General features: G+C 37.3%; 2 protein-coding genes across 4 annotated transcripts; one reads left to right on the top strand and one right to left on the bottom strand.

Moving 5' to 3' along the window:
* Nucleotides 1-169: 169 nt before the first annotated feature.
* Nucleotides 170-15,113, bottom strand: LOC110828517 (UNC93-like protein). The gene is made up of 11 exons (XM_022061295.2): nt 14,968-15,113; nt 14,738-14,845; nt 11,944-11,987; nt 9,825-10,894; nt 8,553-8,672; nt 6,369-7,329; nt 5,606-5,892; nt 4,390-4,597; nt 3,559-3,721; nt 2,646-2,913; nt 170-1,834 (listed from the first exon to the last, which is right to left on the bottom strand). Exons 6-11 carry the CDS (start codon nt 7,121-7,123, stop codon nt 1,614-1,616), a joined length of 1,902 nt encoding a protein of 633 aa, XP_021916987.1. The 5' UTR covers nt 7,124-7,329; nt 8,553-8,672; nt 9,825-10,894; nt 11,944-11,987; nt 14,738-14,845; nt 14,968-15,113; the 3' UTR covers nt 170-1,613.
* LOC110828523 (apolipoprotein D) lies at nt 13,643-20,778 on the top strand. Of its 3 annotated transcripts, XM_022061311.2 has the most exons (6): nt 13,672-13,770; nt 16,518-16,626; nt 18,180-18,321; nt 19,545-19,767; nt 19,891-20,042; nt 20,120-20,778. In XM_022061311.2, exons 3-6 carry the CDS (start codon nt 18,193-18,195, stop codon nt 20,432-20,434), a joined length of 819 nt encoding a protein of 272 aa, XP_021917003.1. In that variant the 5' UTR covers nt 13,672-13,770; nt 16,518-16,626; nt 18,180-18,192; the 3' UTR covers nt 20,435-20,778. The 3 variants fall into 3 exon arrangements, with proteins under 3 accessions (XP_021917002.1, XP_021917003.1, XP_087212749.1); XM_022061310.2 differs by lacking the exon at nt 16,518-16,626 and having other exon boundaries at nt 13,643-13,770; XM_087356623.1 differs by lacking the exon at nt 13,672-13,770 and having other exon boundaries at nt 16,516-16,626.
* The last annotated feature ends 2,105 nt before the right edge of the window (nt 20,779-22,883 follow it).

Raw genomic sequence — 22,883 nt, forward strand, 5'->3', positions numbered from 1 at the left:
AGTGACTAATTACCAGAAACCTTGAATTTGGTTATGTTAAACAACATAAGCAACTAGAAAAGGGGATATGATTTTGAACTTTAAACGGCAGAGTCCATATATAGCAGAATAGAAAAGAATAGAATTTATTTACATTCCATATATCCTTCACAGACCTAAGCCAAGGATCTAGAACAGGTCATTGACATCAGTATCATGCACAGATCAGTAACAACAGAATAAAGAAAATACACATTAGATTTAATTTGAGGTCAGATGAGATGGATGTGTGTAGTATATTGGTCAAATGATAGTAGGGTTGGTGGCCTTCAACACTTTGAAGCATCAAATTATCTAAATCAGTGTTTCTCAACATATGGTATGTGTACCACTGGTGGTACACGAACTATGTAAGAAAATCAAAAGTTAATATAAACATAAATAACAGTTTTCCCTGAATGCATTTGGCTAGTGGTATATTTAATGTGTTAAACTAGACTTAGTGGTAAACCAGCAAAAAAGGTTGAGAACTCTGATCTAAATAATACACCACATAGAAAACATGAAATGTCTCCATTACTAAGATTAGTTGGTTAATGATGTTTAGGGAACTAATTATTGTTTACTCTGAGAACAGAAATAAACCTAAACACAACCCAAGGTATGGGGCAGTGGTTTGATTTCTTGCAACTCCATAGAGCTGTGGAATTTTAAAACTATATGAAAGCCACAGACTTAACAGACGGTAAAGAAGAGATGCTTTACAGAAAAATATACATCCTAATATCGGGCAGTCAATGTGGTAAAACATTGTTAGTTTCAGGCTAGATTGCCAAAATTTCTACAGATTTCTGTTCTTGAACCAAGTGAATATATTCAATGAACTATGCAAAAATGGGCAATATAATAGATTGCATTAGCACTAGTTGCATTTCTGAATAATCACATGAATGCAACCTAGTTTGCAGAACACACTTTGTTCGTGGAACACACCTGTCTCTTCCTGGCTCTCATTGGCAAAAAATGCATGACTCACTGCCAAGAACTGCTTTTTCCCAATATGAGTCAAGTATTGATCCATAAAACCAGCAAAATCTACTTACCTGTGTTATAAGAGGTGCTGAAAACAAATGTATCTGTGACAGTTGCATTTCAGTTTATAACTAAATGCACTGTAGTACCAGTTCTAATATTTATTTTTGTTCAATTAAACTGCACAACGGTTTGTGTTAGGCAAATAACACTTTCAGAAACATTACCAAACTTTTTTTCATAACCCATTGCAGAATGAAGCCTTCACATACAAATTAACAACAAAACACAGGGATGTTTTTGCTCAGTGCAGTGCTTCAGGAATAAACGATTTTAAAACACGAAATGGCATTATGAATCTTAACTTTACTTTACCTTACCATCCTGTTACGCATTTTATTCTGCCAAGACCTGTCATCTCTAGATTTCAGAATTCTTACACACACATACCAATATTAATATTGACTTCAACTCATTCTTCTCATTACTGTACCTAATTTTTAAAAGCAGTATACATTGAAAAGTGTAATCCAATTAAAATAATTATAGTACTTCAATAAAATTTACCTGTTACTTGAAAATAATTAAGCAAATCACTGGATTCATTTCTTGCAATTATCTCTCTTTTTGTTCATCTCACCCCATTCAATGATTATATAGCCACCCATGCCAATGATAAGTAGTGCCAGAAGGATGTAGATCTTGGTGCTGGTACACAAGTAAGGGTTGTATGCATATGCTGAGATGAATCCCACAGAGCGCCACATTCTGTAGTTGCTGTATGCTGCCTCTTCATTCCCAGGGAACAGCATGCCACACAATGCTGCAGAACATATCAGAGAGTTCAGTCTTCATGTATGCTGCCTGTCTGAAGTTAGGGAAGGAAATAATTTCAGAAAATAAGCAACTGCTGATCTAATTACAAACATTTCTGTTGCATGAGTTTACAAACATATGTTTCCACATACAACCATTTGATGTTTCTACATTTTAAAGAGAGGGGACAATTTTCAAGTCAATTCTCTTAAATGTATAAAACAATTCTTGGCACATTGTTTTGTATTGTGAGATATTGTTTCATACCTTGGCAAACAAATACTTATTCAAAATGCTTACTAAAGAATAACTTCTTCTGATCCAAATGTGGGATAAAGTAACCTGCATAATTAAAAAGGGGTGGAGATACCAGTTACATCATAGGTTTAAATATTGAGGCAATTCTGTACCTGGTACCAATTGCCAATGAAAAATTCATCTTGAGAATTTGTAAGTACATGTTTGTTGTGTGCATGCTTATGTGCACATACAAAAGACATATTTGGTGTATTCATGCTGGTGTTTTCAAGTGTCCTAATTATATTTCTTCTTGAATTGCATAATGGTATATACTTGCTGATGAATAGGGTAGGTTAAAAGTTTGAATGCTTTTAGTATTGATATGAAAATTGGCAAGGCAGTTGAAGATAATTTCCAGTGGTGAGACTTAGGACTAAAGTAAGAAGCCCATCACTTATGGTGGGATAAGAATAAATGTGTACAGGGATAACAAAATTTTGGGATGTAGTAGTAAATCCAATGACTAGCACTGTAGGCAGAAATATTGTTTCATCACTGAACCTTTCATAATTTCTTACCATTGATTTGCACAAGCCACACTCCATCCACAATTCCCCACATACCAGAAATACTGAAGAACATTATACTGTCAGCAGGCTCAGGTTTCCATATGAGCAATGTAATAATGATACCAATTTGTAGAATCATGGCAGAGCACACTGTGAATAGCCTTCCTGTCAGCTTCACGATGTAGCCAGTCAATATGGCTGATACTGAATGGGTCACACCATACACTATCATTACATAGCCAATATTTGAAATGCCCCATGCACAGGAGACATAGGCCTAGAAAAAGATAATACTATCCATAACACTATTCACATATTATTTCTTAATCTCTTGTTACTTTTTAACATTTTACTCATATTTATCTACATTTTCAGAACAAAGAATTACCAATTAGTGAGGGACATACTCTGGAAACAAGATGTGTAAAAAATCAGGAAAATGCCTATTAGAAGGTATCAATAGTCCTATTACATGTCCATACAATGTATAAAGCAGATACTTAGACTTGACATAAACAGTTATCAGTAGACTAATGACAACAAAGATGAGATCTTTAAGAAATATGGAAGAAATAACCAAAAGAATAAGAAATAAAAAAATTCAAGATGAAAGCTTCTGAGAAGGAAACTAACTAATAACAAACTAATATGGTACAGATATGTTTAATAAATGAACAATGAGATAATTCTGAAAAAAGCATGTCAATATGAAAGTAAAAGAAAAACATCAAAGAAGCAGATTGAGATTAAGAAGGGAACAAGAGGTTGGGAAAAATATGGTAAGAAACAGAGGAAGAGGAGCAGTGGTAAGACCTCAGCCAGAACAGTTGGTGATAAAGAAGAGATTCAAAGCAGTATCTCCAAAAAACTAGCCACCTGTGTCACAGTTACATTAACCTGCTTTTCATGAACTTGTACATACTATAGTGAAGTCAGAGCCCCTGAAGACTTGCCCCACTCCAAGCCATGCTGTGATTGGAAGTAATAACAATTGCTTGGGATCCTTGAGGAGTTTGATTGTCACAATCAGCAACTGTACTCCAGTCATACCTGCACCACTGCCCACACGGCCAGCCTCATTATACCTGCCACATGAACCACAAATTAAAGAGAGCTTAATCCGTGAGACAAAAGGCATCACATCCCAATGCTTATTTTGTAAAAGATAAAAAGGTTTTTATAATTCTGGTCTGAGGAAGATTTAAACATGCATTCTTATAACTATTTTATGTTATAAATGTATCCACCCTCTTACAGCTAAGTCTAATATCACAGATAAATTAAGTAACACCAACATGAGAATCATTCGTTACCAAGTTAGAACACAGAAAGTTTTTAAAATACAATAAATTTATGTTTGTGCCATCTCACATTCAATCGAAGACTGACTTCTAAATATCAGCCAGATCTAATAATGGCAGTCTACCAGAACCTGACTTACAGTACTGGCTGAGTAATGTCACTGGCAGTGGAAGGTTTGACCTATCATTCTAATAGCATTTGCAGGGTTTTATGAGAAACGTTCTGAATCTCAGATCCAGATAGATCTATCACAAAACTTTTGTGGCACAAGTAATGTAAACCACAAAAAAAGTTATGAAATTTAAAATTTAATTAATGTTGAAGAAATAATTTGTTTTCTTGTTTCAAAAAGGAAAATTATATAATTAATTAAAGATAATGACAGATATTGTACTGTTACTTATAAACTAGTCTACTATATAATTATTATATTGTTTATATGTAATCTCACCTTTTTAGAGAATCAACACCAAATGTGATGATCAAGCTAGCAAGAACCATGCAACCAAGGTAGATAAGTACAAAGGTCCAAATCTTTCCTTCAGGTGGCCTCTCAAGGTTAGGATTAGCCAGTAATTCACTTCCAGGATAAAAGTTAACACCACATACCTCTCCTAGATCAATTGACATGTTCACATTTGTCTTTCCAACAGACAGTACTGAAAGAGAGTACACGTATGAGAGTATACCATATGTGTCATAGTATTCTACGAAGCTGGCAAATGAACAGCTACCCAGAGGATGTGAAAATCAGTAGTAAAGGAATGTTAAACCATCTAATACTTAGGATCCAGAACAAAGGGCTCAAATTTGAGTTCAGGATCTTGCAATATAGGGTGTGAAATATGTTTCCTCTACTATGGTGCCACAATTAATATGTAGTGCTCTTTTTTACAAACAAAGGTTCTTGTTTTATTAAAAGGAAGAAGTGGGGGAGGGGTATATATTTTAAATATTTAAAATGTTCCATTCTAGAGTTACTGCATTTCATGTGTGTCAGCAAAGCAGTATCTTGAATGCACAGTTTATTAATTTGAAGTCATTTCCAAATTTTTGTTTTGATCATAAAAATGTGCCAATATGATGCACTAGTACAAAACACTAGAAGGAAAGCTCTACTAATAAGTAATGTCTCACTGCTATTCTCACATGTCAGAGTGCACATTAAAAATGCAATAGAACACCATTCTGGCTTGACTGCAACTTGACTACACCCGAAAGGAACAATACAAATAAACAGATACTGTTCCAAACTTCTATAATAATGAAGCTTGAATGTCTTGTTTTTGAATTTGTTTTTAACCCTGTAGGTTATCCAATTACACATTAACAATAAAACTTTTCAATATGAAAAAATAAAGTTATTTCTGTGTACTCTATCATGAAAAAGCGAGAGAAAATGGAGGTTAAGATTTTCACTTTCTTAATCTCAGTTCCAGAGTTGACACTTTGTGTTCCATCTACTTTGTGCCTGAGGAAAATCCTCTGGTATTCATTTAAGAAGAGCAGAGTAAATCACAAAACCAGCTTGTGCATGGTGGTGATGGGAAAAATCCTTGCATTCCTATCACAACCAGTATTCAACCACTTAGTTTGCAGCCATCATTTTATTAACTGAATTACCAAGGCACAATTGTATGTTGTTATTCTAGGAGCAATCTTAGTACCTGCAGATGAAATGAGGTTTCCCCACACTTCAGACAGTTCATAGATCATAAAAAAGATACCAAAGAATCGCACTAGTACTGTGTCAACTGACACACCAGTTATCTTGGAGTACATCTCTGCCACCACATTGAGGTAAATACATTTAGCACACCACAATGGGCCTGCACCCAATCCATCAAGAAATCCTGCTGGTATCAGTGTATAGAAGCGTGAATATACTTGTGCAAGAATGTATGGCACGTAGCATATCAATGATGCAGCCATGGTCCATTTACAACCCAACCACCTGTACATCAATCAGAAAGAAGTGACAACATGTTAATAGCATGGTAACAGTTACTGTTATGCAATAATGATATTTAGTTTCTTTCGTTGCATCTAGGCAACTGGTTATATTGACTGAGGTTATGGTTTCCATCAGTCTTTCCAAGTAATGTTAGGATAATATCTTTCAATATACCACAGTCAAAGTTTCCCAAATTCCTACTTACTCACCACTCCTTTATTTCAATACTCTATGACATATGCAATTAAAGTACAATTTTTAAATACACCAAGAATCAATTAACTTCATATAATACAAAATATGAGGTAGCTCTAAGAAAATTCTGCCTGAACTGAGACTGGTCTACATCAGATTCCATGAGGAGAGTGTCAGAACCTGTCTGTCAACTTTGCAAAAAGTCTGTACACTATCGTAAAACAAATGTAAGAAACAAATAACGTACAAATAAACCATAATATATAATAAATATGACTAACCTGATGACAATGACTGGTAGAAAGATGGTGGAGATCATCATAGAAACATAGATGGACATGAGTGATGCAGTACCTAGTCCTCCAACAGCGTTTATTGAACTCTGTAAGTTGCTTGTGCCACAGAAAGCAGTGAAATGTACCATAAATGCTATACTAATCACTATTACATTTCTCATTATTCTTGATGTTTCACCAGGTGCAAAACCTTCCACACATCCACCATTTTCAACTTCAAATTTGTTTGCACTGTCTGTACTTCTGCAACCTTCGCTGTTTTGACTGCTTCCTTCAAGGCTCACTGCAATAAGAAGATTTGCAGGGAGGTTATGTTTAGACAGTTCTGCATTTACTTCTAATACTTTCATTTTGTAAGATGATGTAGGAATATTATCATTATTGTTTCTTTCATCTGATGTGCTAAAAGAAGCATATTTCACGACATCATCATTTACTTCTAAAACAGCTGGAGTAAAATTGTCTGCATTGCTACTAGAAGCTCTGTCCACACTGTTCACATCCTCATCTTTTTCTGTTACTTTTTCTGCATTACTTGCATTGTCAGCTTCATCAGGTTCATCATCCTTCAGTAATTCTGATACTAGAGTATCATCCTCTTGAAAACTGAGTGAATCATCTGCAAGTGCAACTTTATTACCATAAAATTCATTTTCTTCCTTGACTTGTTCCTTGGCTTCCTTTGAGATGTCAACATTTGTATTAAGCACAAAATTCATACCATTCTGTTTTGCTGCCATTTGATTTATTTTTAATCTATTTGTGTAAATAAAGTGTCAATTTCAATAAGAAATATATGCTAAAGGAATACTTCAGTTTTCACTCCTGAATCAAACAATGAGACTTCAGCTCGACTTGTTGCTGTTAAGTACTATTGCAGCTGTTCTGTAAGTAGTTGGTCTTGAGATAAAATTCTGAGCCACATCTTCTGGCAGATTAACAGAATCTGTAAAAGAGAGGAGAATAAAATTTAACATAACATATCACATTGTACTTATGTGAGGTGAGAATTATGTACAAAGTTTTGGTTGAGAAACTGGAAGAAAAAAGACCACTTGCTAGACCTGAGCTTAAATGGAAGGATCATATTACAATTAATCTCAAAAGAAGCAGGATGATTTTGCAAATGGAATTTGTCAAACTAAACCAGTTGGAAAATCTTGTAAATATGGTAATGAGCTTTTGGGTTCCATAAAGGTGGGAATTTCTTGACTACTTGAACAATTCTTAGTTCCTCAAGGAGGGAAGTGTTCCAGGCAGTTAATCTGCTCTACTATTTAGAATAAATATTGAGAATCTTCGGTGTTACTGACGAGTTTTATTCCACTTGTACAATCACCCATGATGATTGATAGCAGCGGTATTCAACCTTTTTTGTTCGTGTACCCCAGATATAATTTCTCTTCAACTTTGTACCCCAAAGATGTTGGTGTATAATTCAAGTTATACATAGTATATAACTACATCTAAAATAAATTAAATAAATTACATTACTGATTATTCAGTGTTTATCATAAAATAATATATATATATATATATATTTTAAATTTCACGTACCCCTTAAGATGTCTTCGCGTACCCCCGGTGGTACGCGTACCCCAGATTGAATACCACTGATCTATAGCATTCTTTTTCAACTGAAAAATGCCTTATTTAAATTGATATAGTATTTTTTTATCTGCTGTTTATTTTTCATACATTAAACTTGCATTCTGGCACACAATTCACATTTATAATCTGCAGTAATATTTAAAAATAATGAGGAAACAGTCAAGAAAATGTGGTTAAAAGTTAAATGGCACTTCTTCCTCATTTACATATTACATACTCCTATTTTTGACCTCCCACTAATGAAGCACATTTAAGTGAGAACATCAGCTTTAGGTCATTCTCAGAGGTTGGCTCTAACTGCAGATTCATAGATACTTAAATGAGGTATTTTACATTTTATTTTACATGTTTTATATATGATGTATATTTACTAAAATTGGCTCGCAAGAAAAACCATTTTTACTTCTATACGGATATAATATCTGTACTGATAATTAGCTCTGCCAACAATAAATTATCAAATTCACAAAAAATGTATTTGGAAACTGAATCCTCCAAATTTTAAACCCGTTACTAGAAGCAAGCCTATTTGAAACGGTTAGGTTTAATTGTACTTACAATGTCGAATGTGTTTCTCAGTTTCGGTTTTCCTCTCTCGTTTCATATCCCATCACCGATGCTGTCTGGCTATTTTTCTAGATTGATACTAGTCTCACTTCAAAGTTTAACGACCTATTACTGAAAACAATATCATACTCATATTCCTCAACAAAATATGAGATATATTTTCGTCTTTAAGAGAACATTCTGTTAATCACGTTCACATTATCTGGTGTCAATTAGAACGGTAACTTCATCAGCGTTTGAGGACATTCATCTAGTTTCGACGGCAGACTTATCAATGATAAACACTAGGTCAGTTCTCAAACTGCGTACCATGAAACCAGAGGAATCTTCACGATTTGAGCAAATTAATTTGTCACTGGACAACAATTATGTTGAACATTATTTCACTACGGTTTATTATAAGAAATACTCGGGGAAAGAACGGGAGCTTTAGTAACTACTGGAATGGATGGACGGACGGACGGACGGAGTCTTTGGTATAGAAAACCTAGTAATTTTGTTTTTTATTAATGTACAAGGATTACATTAGCAGTCTTACAAACCAAATTTGCAACAAATGTTCAAAGTGGCGTCCTCCACATTCAATGTAGGCATTGCATCGGCGAACGAAACTCTGGCGCACTCACAAACACAATGTAAACAGCCCAGCGGCCTCTGTAGAATCTAACGTGATACGTGTGATTCAAAATTAAGCTAGTAGGAGAATAGCAAAGTACAATTATTTCAGCGGTATATCATCAGACTTCTCTAACTTCAATGGCCTCGACTGACTCAGGATAACTTCGGAGGACATGGATTCCTATTCAAAAGTTGTTCTCTCTGAGTCCCTCTATACGCTCCTTCAATTTGGCCCTAACCTTTTGAATCACCCTGTACTGTGAAATATCCGGGAAATGCAAGAACTGAAAACACTTAGTAAATTTTTCTTTTATAATTAATAAATACTGTTAATGAACATTTATGCTTGAAAACTTGGTGGGTAACAGCTAGCTGTTAATTCGGAAGTTCCCCTCTTCTCAGTCAGCCACAAAATGCAGATTTATGAAGAGACATACTGTGCCAAATTACTGGACGATCTTTTCTTTTTCCAAAACAATCTTCACTGGAATTGACCAAACACTATTCACACATCTTTAAGGTTTGTAATCGAATTTAAAGCTTTCAGGAAAGAAATTAATACAGAAATTATTTTTTTCAGAAAAATGTATCAGTTACATAAACATGAATTCTTCTATAAGTTACATTTCGAGTATGGCTACTTACAACGGCGATGTTGCTTTCTTCATCAAGTGTCTTTCACTGCTGCATTAAGTTTCAGTAAGTCACCACGGTACGTTTTACAGAAATTCAACACGTCAAGTAAGCCGAGAACAAAAGCAATCCTATAATGACCATCAAAGCAAGTCATATTTTGTACCAGAAATAGCACAGAAACTATAATAAAAATAACTTTCTACTTCTGAAGTTCAAAACATACAAATAAAAGTCACGATACCTCGAAACTGTCCGTTTCCTCGCCATGCCTCAGACAAACACCCTTCGGTTATCAGAAACCATCGTCACTGCCAAACTCTCACTGAAAGGGTGGGAGGGGTAGAGGAGAAGTAAATACACATATTTCTACATTTACATCCCTCCTCTTGTCTATTTGACGAACCCTCAAAATGTCAAGGGGTTCGTAAGATGTGTGTTATAAATTAATTTTTTCAATACGATCATTTTATGTGTAGATAAAATGCAATGACTCAATGTTACAATATTATGTGCGGTGTGTTTGGACATTTATTTTCTCATTAGTGGTTATCTAGCCTGTGAGGGCGCCGGTGTCTGTGGCCAATAAACGGAATTATGATGCCGCATACAAACACATTATGTTCCTCGTCACAAAAGCGGTAATATTAGTTGAGATACAACATTCTTATTATTATAAAATCCATCTTCTTCTTCTTCAATCAAAGCCTCGGACAGACGTACCTAACAGAGGACCGAATGGAAGAGGAGAATTGAGGAGGCCATGGACCGAATATAAAATCCATCACCCCCTTAAAATATACTTGATTGGTTCTGAAAGTAACAGCCATCATCATTATGAGAAAGAGTTTTCTTAGTATTACAATTACTAACTTTTGCCGTATTAAGACACCAGGCTGTTTCATTTCCCCGGCCCGATATTCAGTTTCCCTTCAAATTCTAGAAGGATTTCTATCTCTTCCTCCTTCATCTTGTTTCCCTCCTCTTCCAGCGGACGTTCACCCAAAGAATCCCGATACTCCGTTGCAAGAAATCCATTTCTACTGCCTCAACACTTGTCCAGGGGCGATCCTGCCACCGATCTAAGTAAAAGAATACGCACATAACATACACATGCTTTAAAAAAATAAACACAGTTTCCGTACTGATTTATCTGAGGACATGTAACTACATCAAGCATGAGTTTAGTAGGTTACCTGAAGTGTAGATCTCATTTGAAAAGCCTATATAAGAAGATAAAGAAACAGGTCGTGAGAATGTGAACTGGCTTCAATTCGCTCACAAAAGGAAAAAATATCGGGCTCTTGTAAACACGGCAATGAACAACGCCGTTCCATTGAAGACGGAAAAAGTATTGAGCAGCTGAAGTCTCTGCTCCATAAAGTTAGACCTAGTAAAAATATCTTGTAAATGCCGAGTGTCTGGCTATTCAATGGCACTGCATCAATTGGAGAGATTGTGCGGCTTAAAATTACATGATTTTGACTTATTTTCATAGACTAATCCGGGTTAGCTTGTAGGAACCAAAGACAATTCGAAATCATGTGGGATTTGAGGTTTTCACGGAGGTGAGTCTGAAGTGTTAATGTTGTAAGCTCTGAACAAGTGTAGTAAAGTTGCTCCATTTCAGGAACCGTGAGTCACTGTTTGTTCGTCACCTTATTGTTCCAAGATATGGCTAACCAGACAGTTATATTATGCTTACATGACGATGGAATGCCAGAATGGTGAGTATTCTAGGAAATAACACAGAACCCTTGTAGCTACACTAGGAAAGACACGGAATTGGTCTTTGGTTTTCTCACTACACCGTCATTAAGGCAACACTGAAGTGCTCTCTCTCTCTCTCTCCTTCTCCTGTTCATTATGCTACCATTTGCACCATCGTCCTCTGTCTCCAACCTATGAAGCCCATAAACCGAAACGTCGAAGCTAAACACCCTGCGAATCCAAGCCATAAAAGCACAAACCAGGTTACATCAGAACCTGATTTAGACGAGCCGTGGCCCTAAGTTATGTTGAACTTCAGAGGCCACATATAATGTGAGTTTGTAGAGTCCTGCCTGTGATATTATGTATATATCTAACACGTCATTATAGAGCAAGACTTGGATTTGAGTCATGGACTTACCACATCTGCAACGGAAGCACATCCTGTCGGACCAAGTAATTTTCCTGAAGAAGAAAAAAGCAGGTTTTATATTTCATTTAGCCAATATCTCGGTACACTATATGTTGGACTAGAACCCTGGGCTGGACAACGCTGCATAAAATCAGTTCCACTGTAGAGGAAAGAATATTTAAGGTTACAGATATAAGTAAGACAGCATCTGACAGAAATTCTGTCAGCGCAATGACAACACTAACGTCGTGTAAATGCGTTAAGTGTAGGTGTGCCAATGGATGACGTCACATATGACGGTAAATTGAAAGAAAGAGGAGATAGTAGCTTATTTCAGTGCCATGCGTCCCGTATTAAAACTATTGTCCTATTGTACAACACGCTTATGTAACGAAGAATTCTAAAACGTGTACACAAAAATAATTTTTCATTTTTCAATGAAATCTGAAGGTAGAAGTAACAGCTAGCCCATAGGTGGGTGTGCACGATCTGTGGTTAATGATAAACGACGTAGTAACATTACTGAGGAGCCGAGTGCGTGAAAAGCTGGAAAGAAAATGATTTTTGAGCCATGAAATTGGGTAATCCGTAAAGACAAGAAGAAGTGAAGTATTTCACGTTTTACATTTTCATCATTTGAGTCTCATTTTTCGAAATAATCATAGCCTACTCTAATAACTGCACACTTTTCGGGCCTTAATAATTTCCGTTTACTCAGAGGAATGACTCACAGCAGTTCATTCGGCGTCTGTACAAAGCGTAAATCTCATAGCCGATTACGTGGAACAACGAACGATGTGAATCATCAAACCTACTGACACCAAGCAAGTGACCCCAAGTCCAAGAAGCGAGACAGACAATCTGACGTCACCTGAAACTACTTATGATGGTTACTGTACTGCTGACAGCTGTTTAAGAGATCTTAAGTATTAAAGATATTCCATTTATCTGGACGCGTACGTGTAGGATTTTTCTGTAGCCGCACTTTAAACGCGTTGCTACGTTCAGGCTTGACTTTAACATACTGTACATGATTCGAATTGCAGCAGGAATGTGGAATATGTCAAACGTAAACAAATATATTACCAGCACTTTGGTGACAGATGTAGAGATAGGATTATGATAAAAAACTGGATCTGGATGATGTGGAATGGATTCAAGTCGCTAAGGATAGGGGCCACTGGTGGGGGGAGTCTTTTAGGAACACGGTAACGATCTTTAGGAGTCCAAAAAAAGCAGTATAATGTATTGATCAACAGCGAAAATTTCAGCTTCTCAATAACTAAGCTGCTTTATTTAGTTCGTTATTGAGCGCATTATAACAGTTTCCTATGCATCCCTCAAAAACTAATAATTTACTATTCTTCAATGTAGTCCCGCCACACGTTTCCATCCTAGTATCCGACTAACAGTTGCATCCATTTTACGTCTCCCCGTTCACGCCACATGCCCTGACTGCCTCAACCTTGACGTAATCATCCTAACAATAAAGGCAAATAATATGCCTGCAAATTACTTGGTAGTAGATCTTCCGGTTACTTCCGCTTTCACATGATTCATTTAAAAAGTGATTCAAATGCTGATAATAAATGAATGGACATATTACGACTTCCATAATGCCCTCCTTCTCACACACAAAAAACACTTGAATGAATCAGTCGGGGTTCTGTAGCAGAGTTCGATGACGGAGTGGAATATCGCTCGTGACCGAGATCTTTGATGTGAGTATACTTGACTTTATAATGGGCTTGTAAAACACGGCTTTGCGCAATCAGTGTTTGAAGAGAACTGTCGGTAGATCAGACCACCGCCGTCAGAAAACTCCACTACACTTAGGTGAGTGACATCTTCATACAAGCTGAGGTTGCCTCTGTGGGAAGTAGCGTTTTATCTGTACAGACAGAATTAAAATACGTCGCCAGGCATTGCTGATCTTGTCAACGGTTCGTCAGTGTAGTAAGTGCACTCTGCAAATATTTCCATAGACACCATCAAGTTCTTTCGTCTTCCGGTAACAGGAATGGAACTAATGAGCTTCATGAGTGTATTCTTCACCAAGCATTGTTAAGGTGACTGGACCAATAAGGGTGAGACACGCATCCATGAGACGACAGATTACTGCAAGATTTTAGTAGGCAAACCTGAAGAGAAAATATTAGTTGGGAGAACTAAGTACAGAAGGGAGGGTAATATTAAAGTAGATCTGAAAAACAGGGCTGGCTTTAACTGACCAAGGATTGAATCCAGTGGATGGATCGTGTGAACAGGTAGTAATGAAAACCCGGGTTCCCCGGAAGGTAGGTGGACTTTACTCATGTACAAGGCTATGTATTTTCGAACCTCATATTTCGACCGCCCTATTGTGTGTTAACATCTTACTAATACAGCAGACCAATTTGTTTAAAATGATAACATTACCTTAAATCTGTATATAAAATATACCAATACAACAATACAAAAACAACTATCAGAAGGAACAGCTCCAAAGTTTCAAGAACTATACTAAACTCCGACACTTGAAGCTGTTCTGTCACCATAAACCAAAGAGCAGATGACACTAGACAGCCAACAACTAACATGAGTTTATCCGTAACTGCAACAGACCAGAAGCCTAATCCGTGGTGTTTATAGAAAAAACCCTTGAAATTTATAGATTAGCTCAGCATCTTAAGTAAAATCTCTTTTACTGTGATAAAACAATTTTCACGTCTGCTATTGTTATGCTATTTCGTTGTCATGTGTGCAACAGCGCAAAATTTCGTCGGTAGTGAGCCAGTAGTCGGCCTTACATCATTATATGTACCTTTTAATGATGTCGTCGACATAATCGCTCTCATACCATCTTCTGGAATCATTATCCGAAGATGGAGACAGTATATTTCTCCGAAATGTTAGTACACAACCAAAAGACCTGAAATCCAACAAGGATTCTTATATTCGTCAGCAAACCCAGATCGGCACCTGGAATTTACTCAGGATACCACAAATATTTTCCTGGGGCGAAACGACAGAATCGTGAAGATGACCATTCACCTGCCAACTATTTCAGAGATTAGTAATGTTTCTGAGTTAGCTACCATACGTTTTCGTGGAGTCGTGTCATTTGTAAACCAAAATTACGCTAAAAATTATGCCAGTTTATGTATCAGTTCAGTTTAATGGTTGCCGCGACCAAGACGTCTATGGCACTCTGCAGCAAACTAATCACACAAAATTTGTAACGCATATTTAATGTGTCATTAGTACTGAAAAAAATGGACTAAACCTTATCATCAAATCTGAGTGTTTCGGATCTAGAATTGTGATTCAGTGCTGCCTGAATGCATATTTTCAAAGTATATAATAAAAGTGTCATCAATGATGGCATCAGACATTGTAATCACAGGCTTGCGAGATCAGATGCGGAAATTCCTTCAAGGTCGGTCACGTTTAATGTCATGTATTAGGAAGTTGATGAGAGGCTCGTCGACACAACAAAATAAACAACAGTGGAAAAACTATGCATGTGCAGTACTGCGTAATTCTTAACCACATGCTTCGACAGAGAAGCAGTTTTCATCTACACAAACGCGTATTAGGTTACGGTTATCAACGACGACTCTGAAAAGAGGGAATCTCCGAGTGAATAAGTTTGTAAAAAGTTAAGTATTGAAATAAGTTATAAAAATATACGACACGATGAAAAATAAGGAATTAATTCGAAAATACGTCTATTTATCTCATGCAAATCTAACATTACTTGAAGATTTCCGTCTTCTAGGTTGTTGCGCTGTGTAATCTGGTCGATGTTAACCAACATTTCAGAGGTCATACTGCCACCGTCATCAGGGCGATGAATCGCCCTGATGCTAAGGACAAAATATTTCCGTATCAGTTACAAGAATTTAAACAGTCGGATAGTTTTATCACCTATTTCTAATTGAAAGTCACAATAATACAGCTAACTACAGAATAACAGAAACATGATATTATACATTTTTCAGATGCACGCAAATTGCGAAATTTCTTTCGGCTCACATTAAAATTGAATTAATTCACCATAGATATTTCGGAGAGCCACGGTGGTCTAGCGGTTAGAACGCTAGCCTTGTAATCCTGGGGTCTCGGGTTCGATCCCGGCGGTTGGGCAAGGCCGTGGTCTAGGCAACACGGAGTTTTCCTCGGGGGCTTCTTCCCCGGTTTCTCCGTGGCATCCCAACAATTACTCCATTCACACACAGAAGAAGGCAATGGCAAACCACTTCTGGATCATCTGCCAAGAACGTATATGAACAGGTCCCAGTCGGAGAAAAGGATGGAAGGATCCTGTTCATATGGACCTGTCGTCAGACAGAACACTAAATAATAATAAGATCTTTCGGCCCATAGAAGCTAAACTAATGCACGTAAAAAATGGCACTCCTTTCCTCTGATCTAAAGGAGAGAAGTTACGCAGTTTGGAAAAATGTGGCACAGAAATAGAATGACGCATTATTCTGAACTTCCTTAACTACCTTCCTGGAATTTATATAAAGGTCATTAACTGTGGAAAAGCATAATTTACGGCCGTATGAATCATTCACTCGTATCACTTTCCGTTTCAGATCACCGATCTAAGCAGTGGCCCCGTTAATCACTTGTTTCAAACAATACCCTCACAAGTCATGACCTTCATCCGGTAACTTCTGTACTCAAGACTGAGCTGGAGATACAGTTGAGTATATGCCCTTGTTAAGAAAGGAAAAGACACTTTTCTTTTTAATCCATTATACTTCAGTTAACCCATTGAAGCCGAAACTCGTCTGAATAACATTTAATAATTCAATCCGTGCCTCAGAAAAGACGGCACATCTCTGTTACAAAGATTAACTTCTTAATAAATTCTAAGGAAATAGTTTCTGTTCACTCTGAGGATCATATGAAACCCATTAATATACATTTCACAGTTAATGACTTTTAAAGCAAATATATATGGTTACCATTGGACTCCAGTACTGAATGAACTAATTTCAAACCCCGTATGTTCAAATATTACATTTCAAGGCCTATGTGGGCACATTACTAAATCATTCATGTTAAACTTGGATATCTCAGCTCACATACTATCGTGTCTGATACCCACACTGTGTTCTCGCCCGCATCGCCATCATTGCAGGGTTGTTTTTAATTGTGTCAGTATTTAAAAATTGCTTAATTTTCTGCAGAAGGATGTACTACTTTCCACTAAATATCTAGCCAAAATAACTAACGATGATTGTTGTAACAGACTGCACATTTATGAATTTCTGGTACCGCAGATAATATCAGTATTACCAAAACACATATAGTTAGGCGCGACTGTGAAATTTGTTGTAAACTTGTGAACTGGATTTATGCAACACAGGAGAGAGCCCAGTTGCCGACTCTTGAGAACACGACAGGCTGGGAATTTTTTAACCGCCTCGAGACTATCATATTTTCAAGGACTGTGCTCCTTAGATTTAGATTTCAACTGCAAATCGTATATTGCTTGTGACGAGATAGAAAACAGTTTGAGAAGTGCTGTATCTGCAGCAAGTTACTTCTCCCGAGTATTATTATGTCTGAACAAACTGTTTATTAACTGCGTTATCAGCTCACTATGACCCCAGACTTTCTGTATGCCCTTTCTATCGGTCCAAGGATAGGCTAATCCTTCGCCATAATATAAGTATGGAATTCTGATAGAAAGATTTAAAACTTTAACAAAAGAAACGAATCGACCGGGATCCACTGCATGCAGCTCTCACCAGAGTAGAGTTGCGAACTGGTGCCAAAGTTTCGGATGAACACATCGCCTCCATCTTCAGAGCAATTTCTTAAGAAGGACTCTGCTCTATGGACTTCGTCGTTGTTATTGTTATTATTATTGTTGTTGTTGTTCCATCTATTCACCACTTTATAGGGTATTTACTTCTGTGTACCCGAGACAAAGCTTGGGAACCGCTGATATAGACACAATTTATGTTATGTCACAACTGCAACTTTGGACATCTGTCATCCTGTTCTCTCGGTAAACGCCGTTCAGATGTGTAAAAATACTACAAAGTAACGGTAAACGTCCGTGGTTACTGTTACGACCGACAATCACATATTCCTACACGAAGTGAGAGATATAGCAATATTGACAGCACCGAATGAATTAATGCATCTTAGGCGATTATTCCGAGGCCACTTCTCATTGAAAGCTCTTAAACTGATAAAGTGATACTGATTTCTTAACCCGTAATAAATGTGGCTTTTTTCAGACGTACTGTAAAAATGGTCAGAACCATGCTGCTCTGTCTAACCGTCGTAGTGTTGGCAACACTGAGCGAAGTTTCTGGACACTCGTATCACCTGGGCAACTGCCCCAATGTTGACTCACAGGAGAACTTCGATATGAACAGGGTAAGTAATTGTTAAATTGCAGAACATCGTCATTCGGAATTGTTTCTGTAATATTTCCTCTAAGATTCAGCGAATGTCTGAGCAAGAGAGCTATTTGGGTTAAAACCTCTGGGTGACGGCCTTCCGCAATATGCAAGTGTGGTTGCAGATTACAGTTCCACAACACGAATCATCTCACAAAAGTTTTACAGGAAACGGCTTATTTTTCCTCCCTGTTACATGAAACATCCAGCCATAAAAGTGAGGAAAAGATTCCATTACATAACAATCTAAGGAAGTTTCACGTGACATTAAGGATATTTCGTAAATGCTTTTCCTAACCGCTTCCTATTCCGTACAGGGTATAGGATGAATCCAAACCTTTAGTTAGAGGATAGATGACCAAACTATCTACTTTATACACGATGAAGGGAAGTCAGAGAAATTTCATAATTTGTGGCCTTCACCAAATTTTATTAGGATAATTAAATCAAACACGATGGGGCATGTAATGCGCATGACAAGAATGAAAAATGTATACACAAAATGTCATTCATAAAACTTTAAGGAAGAGATTCTTAAGAGAAATATGCGTAGATAGGAGAATAATGACAAAACGGGTGCTAAAGCAATGGAATGTGAGAGAGTGGATTAAAAATCCATCTGGCTTTGGACGGGGCTCAGTGGCGGGCTGTAATGAAGATGATAATGAATAGAAGTGTTCCGTAAAAGACGGAGAATTTTGTAATAAGCTGCGCGACTATTAGATTCTCATAAAGAATTGTGATTCATGAGGTTGATTAGGCAAAAACAATTTAAGCAAAAATTCAAATTTATTAATATATTTGTTCAAGGCTTCTGCTTTTGGCAAGCCCTGGAATAACATAGAGCATGCTCATACTTTTCTTTACATTATTTGTGGAATAAAGTGGTTTTTGATGTGAAAGATATCTACAAGACGCCACTGGTCTTTTGCTTCACTATACGAAAGCTGGAATTAAATTCGGTTTAGCCTTAACAGCAGATTCCTGATTCACAACAATAAATCGAGTATTTGATTTGTTGGTATGTTAAAATAATTCCAAATTTTGTCTGATACAGAGGTATTGTCGTGACATGTTTCTCTATCAATTATGACAATTTAGAGACCTAGATCTAGACCGGAGACTAATTTTAAAAGTTAACTAATGACATCACCAAAAATGTTTAACTTCTCTTTATGGAAACGATGTTGTCTGCTACAGTTCCTGGGAAAGTGGTATGTGATCCAGAAGACTTCCACGGGGAGCAAATGCCTCACCAACAACTACACCAAGACAAACGAGACAGGAAAGTACTTGATACAGCAAGTAAGTGAGCACCTGATCCTTGGGCTCACAAGTCTCAACCACGAGTACACGTACGAGGGCGTCATCACGGTGTCCGATTCGTCCGATCCCGCCAGGATGACTGTGAGATTCCCTCTCAGTGAGTAGCTTTCCCCAATAATGAAACTATTTTAATTGCTCTTAATCTAGCAAATAAGACAGACGAGGCACAAGTCCGAAGTAACTTACTAAAAGGCTAAAAACTTTATGTTGATATTTTCAGGTCTGGCAGGTAGCGCATCCTATATCGTATTTATGACAGACTATGACAACTTTGCTGGAGTGTTCACTTGCCAGAAGTTGGCTTTTGCCCATCGTCAGTCAGCCTCCATTCTTTCGCGGTCCCCCAACCTGGACAAGATATACGTGGACAAGGTGAGATAACCAACCAATCAAATATTATGATTATCATTGTTGTTGTTGTGTTTCTTATGTTTCATCTACAATTTCAGATCCGAAATCGCCTTCGAGGGTACGGAGTCGACCCATACGATCTGAGCATCATTGAACACACCTGCAGCCCACCAAACGAAGACACGCTGGACATCAATATCAACCCCACGACGTTTACCGCGGGCAGCATCGCTGGCGTCGTGAGGAAAGCAGGCGAGAAGCTTGGGGATGGCATTGAGGTCGTTGCCGACGGTGCCTCCAGCATCTACAATCGCTTCCATGGTAGTGGTAGCAGCGCAAGTGTGAGGAGAGACCGAGAGGAAGTCAGCAACGACCGTCACAGTCCCAGCAACGACGTAGAGTGGTTGCCCTGAGCGACCCTGTTTGTCGGTGTATAAGACGCGCCATTGTTCAAAAAGCAAATACAAGCTTTCCCTTCCCATCCGCGGAAGTTCCGCAGAAACCGCGCGACCGACAAAATCGATGTTCGAAAGACAAAGTCTGTATGAGAAAGAGAGTGTCACGCGAAAAGCGGACGCTATTACCACTCACCGACGCCTAAGTTGTCTGTTCCTTGACTAGACACAAGAAATATGTAATAACATATGAAACAATAATAACCCTACATGTTCACATTCCATAATAATTAAAACAAGTCATCGGCTGTATACAAGACATTAAATTACTGGGGTTTGAATAAAGTACATAATCAAAACAACATTAACGGTGATGGTAATGGTTATCTTCCTGCCTGCCTCATAGATTTTTTCCATTCGTATAAAAATTAAAAACTGCAGACGCACAAAATCAAATACAGCAGTTCGAAAAACTGGATGCAAACGGATAACAGCGGTTGGCAAGAGACAGCTGTACTCAATGTGTTAATCATACTCCTTAGGTGTAAAAGAAGAAGGGAGGTTTAGAAGGACAAAGTGCATCTTATACGAACACGAGCACGGTTTTTGTTTGAAACTAAAGACATTTGAAACAATACATGATACTCTGTGTTATAACACACTTCCTGATGTCGTTCAATTGAAAGTTTATAAATACCAATTTATTTCTAGAGTTTAGTTTCATATTTTTTTATCAGATGTATAGGGCGAAAACCAGGAATTGTAAGTTCTGATAAGATAGGTAGAAGATGTGTTATATTTTTAAATTAACTGAGCTTGAAACCGCCAGCACTGGGTCAGAACATGAATACACGTGGACAATGTTTGTATTTTAATTAATAAAACATTTACGATCAATAAGAAAAGAAATGTGTTCTTATTCCTTCAGTTGAAACTTCTACGGTGCTGAAATTCAAGAAGGGATGATTCACAGCGACCCGGTAAACCGAGTAAAATAGCGAATAGCACGTAGATAAATGTAATTAAACTTTATGTTGAGAATCAGAAAAGCAAGAAAATGTGGCCTGTTTGTTATGATAATAATTTCCTTACTTTTTATGTATCTTATCAGCAAAGTTAATATGAATCACCTACACCAAATAATATACACGTTGCTACCAGACCTGTTTTACATTTAATTCAAGGTCACGCGCAATTTTGTGTCTTCCTCAAAAACATATTTGCGTTACTCGTTTCTTTACAGATATAAGCCAAAAGTAGTTCTGCATGTCTCAGCAATGGCAACGTGTTCTTGGAGCTGAAGCAGCCGGAGCGTAAACCTGGCGATTCACTTCCACCCTCATCTGCAGTCCCCTATAAGTCTTCATGTTGCGTTTACTCACGGAGACAAAGCTATATTTATATTCACTTGGAGGGAAATAAGTTATTTATACGATATCATAAAGTCATTACAATAAATAATAATATAGATCTTTAATGTCAAATGCTTTTCAGGATTTATGAGCACATGAAAAAGACATTCTCAATACTGACCATTCTCTCAATTAATCAACTAACAAACCAATTCTGAAAAGTGCTTGTCATTAATGACCTTGATTATTATTTCCAGTGGGTTCTTCACTATTTTGTGCTACCTCCCTTTAAGTAAGAGCAAACAGCCTACAGAGTTGTTCCGTGCCTAAGCGCCAAACCATGAAGGCGTCTAGGGGGATGCAGGTCAAAGCTCCATGCTTTCTTAATCGGGGCAAATAACCACTCAGTCTTTAATAATTACGCTACACGTGCGTTGACTTAACGTTTAGTTGAACTTTCTCCTACCACGTGTTTTATGTTCTTTCCATTAATCATTCCGGCGTCGAGAGGCGTCGTAGCTGAAACGGAAGCTGCATAACTGAAACGTGTAACGTCAGAGAAATATCTGCTGCTAAGTTCTTGGCGGGCCACTTAATGATTTATCCGCCTGCCGCTTAACAAGTGTAACAACTTGTGTTATAGATGTTAAAGACGAGAACAAACAAGTCGTTGATGTGTTTAATTTATTTAAGAAGTTATTGGCACTTCGATATTAATTGTTAATTTATTTATACAAATTTTCAGTCTCTTTTCTTTTTTGTAACATCAGCTATTCCACGGACAACTTGAATAAAGCTGGCGTACCATATTGAGGAAATCAAAGATTTGTAACAAAGAATGTTTGCAGGATCATTCGTATGCTGCTGTAAAGAATATTAAATCCGATAGGCTGTTCTGGATGTAACTCTATCGAATGGGGCTCTGTGAATACCCGTTATTATGAGTATTATCTCCACGTGTGCCATGAGATAAAAGATCACATAAATCAAATGTCCGTATTGCAAAAATTGTGAGAAGTGATTACGCTGAAATCCGACTGGTTGCTTAGTAACCCACTGGAGGTAACTGACAGTTTGTTACCTTCATCGAGGTTGCTTCGTTTCAAAAGCTGCAG

This window comes from Zootermopsis nevadensis, unplaced genomic scaffold (assembly GCF_977971745.1).
Source record: "Zootermopsis nevadensis isolate Lab colony 2312 unplaced genomic scaffold, Znev_1.0 Znev_ptg000027l, whole genome shotgun sequence".
Lineage (NCBI taxonomy): Eukaryota > Metazoa > Arthropoda > Insecta > Blattodea > Termopsidae > Zootermopsis > Zootermopsis nevadensis.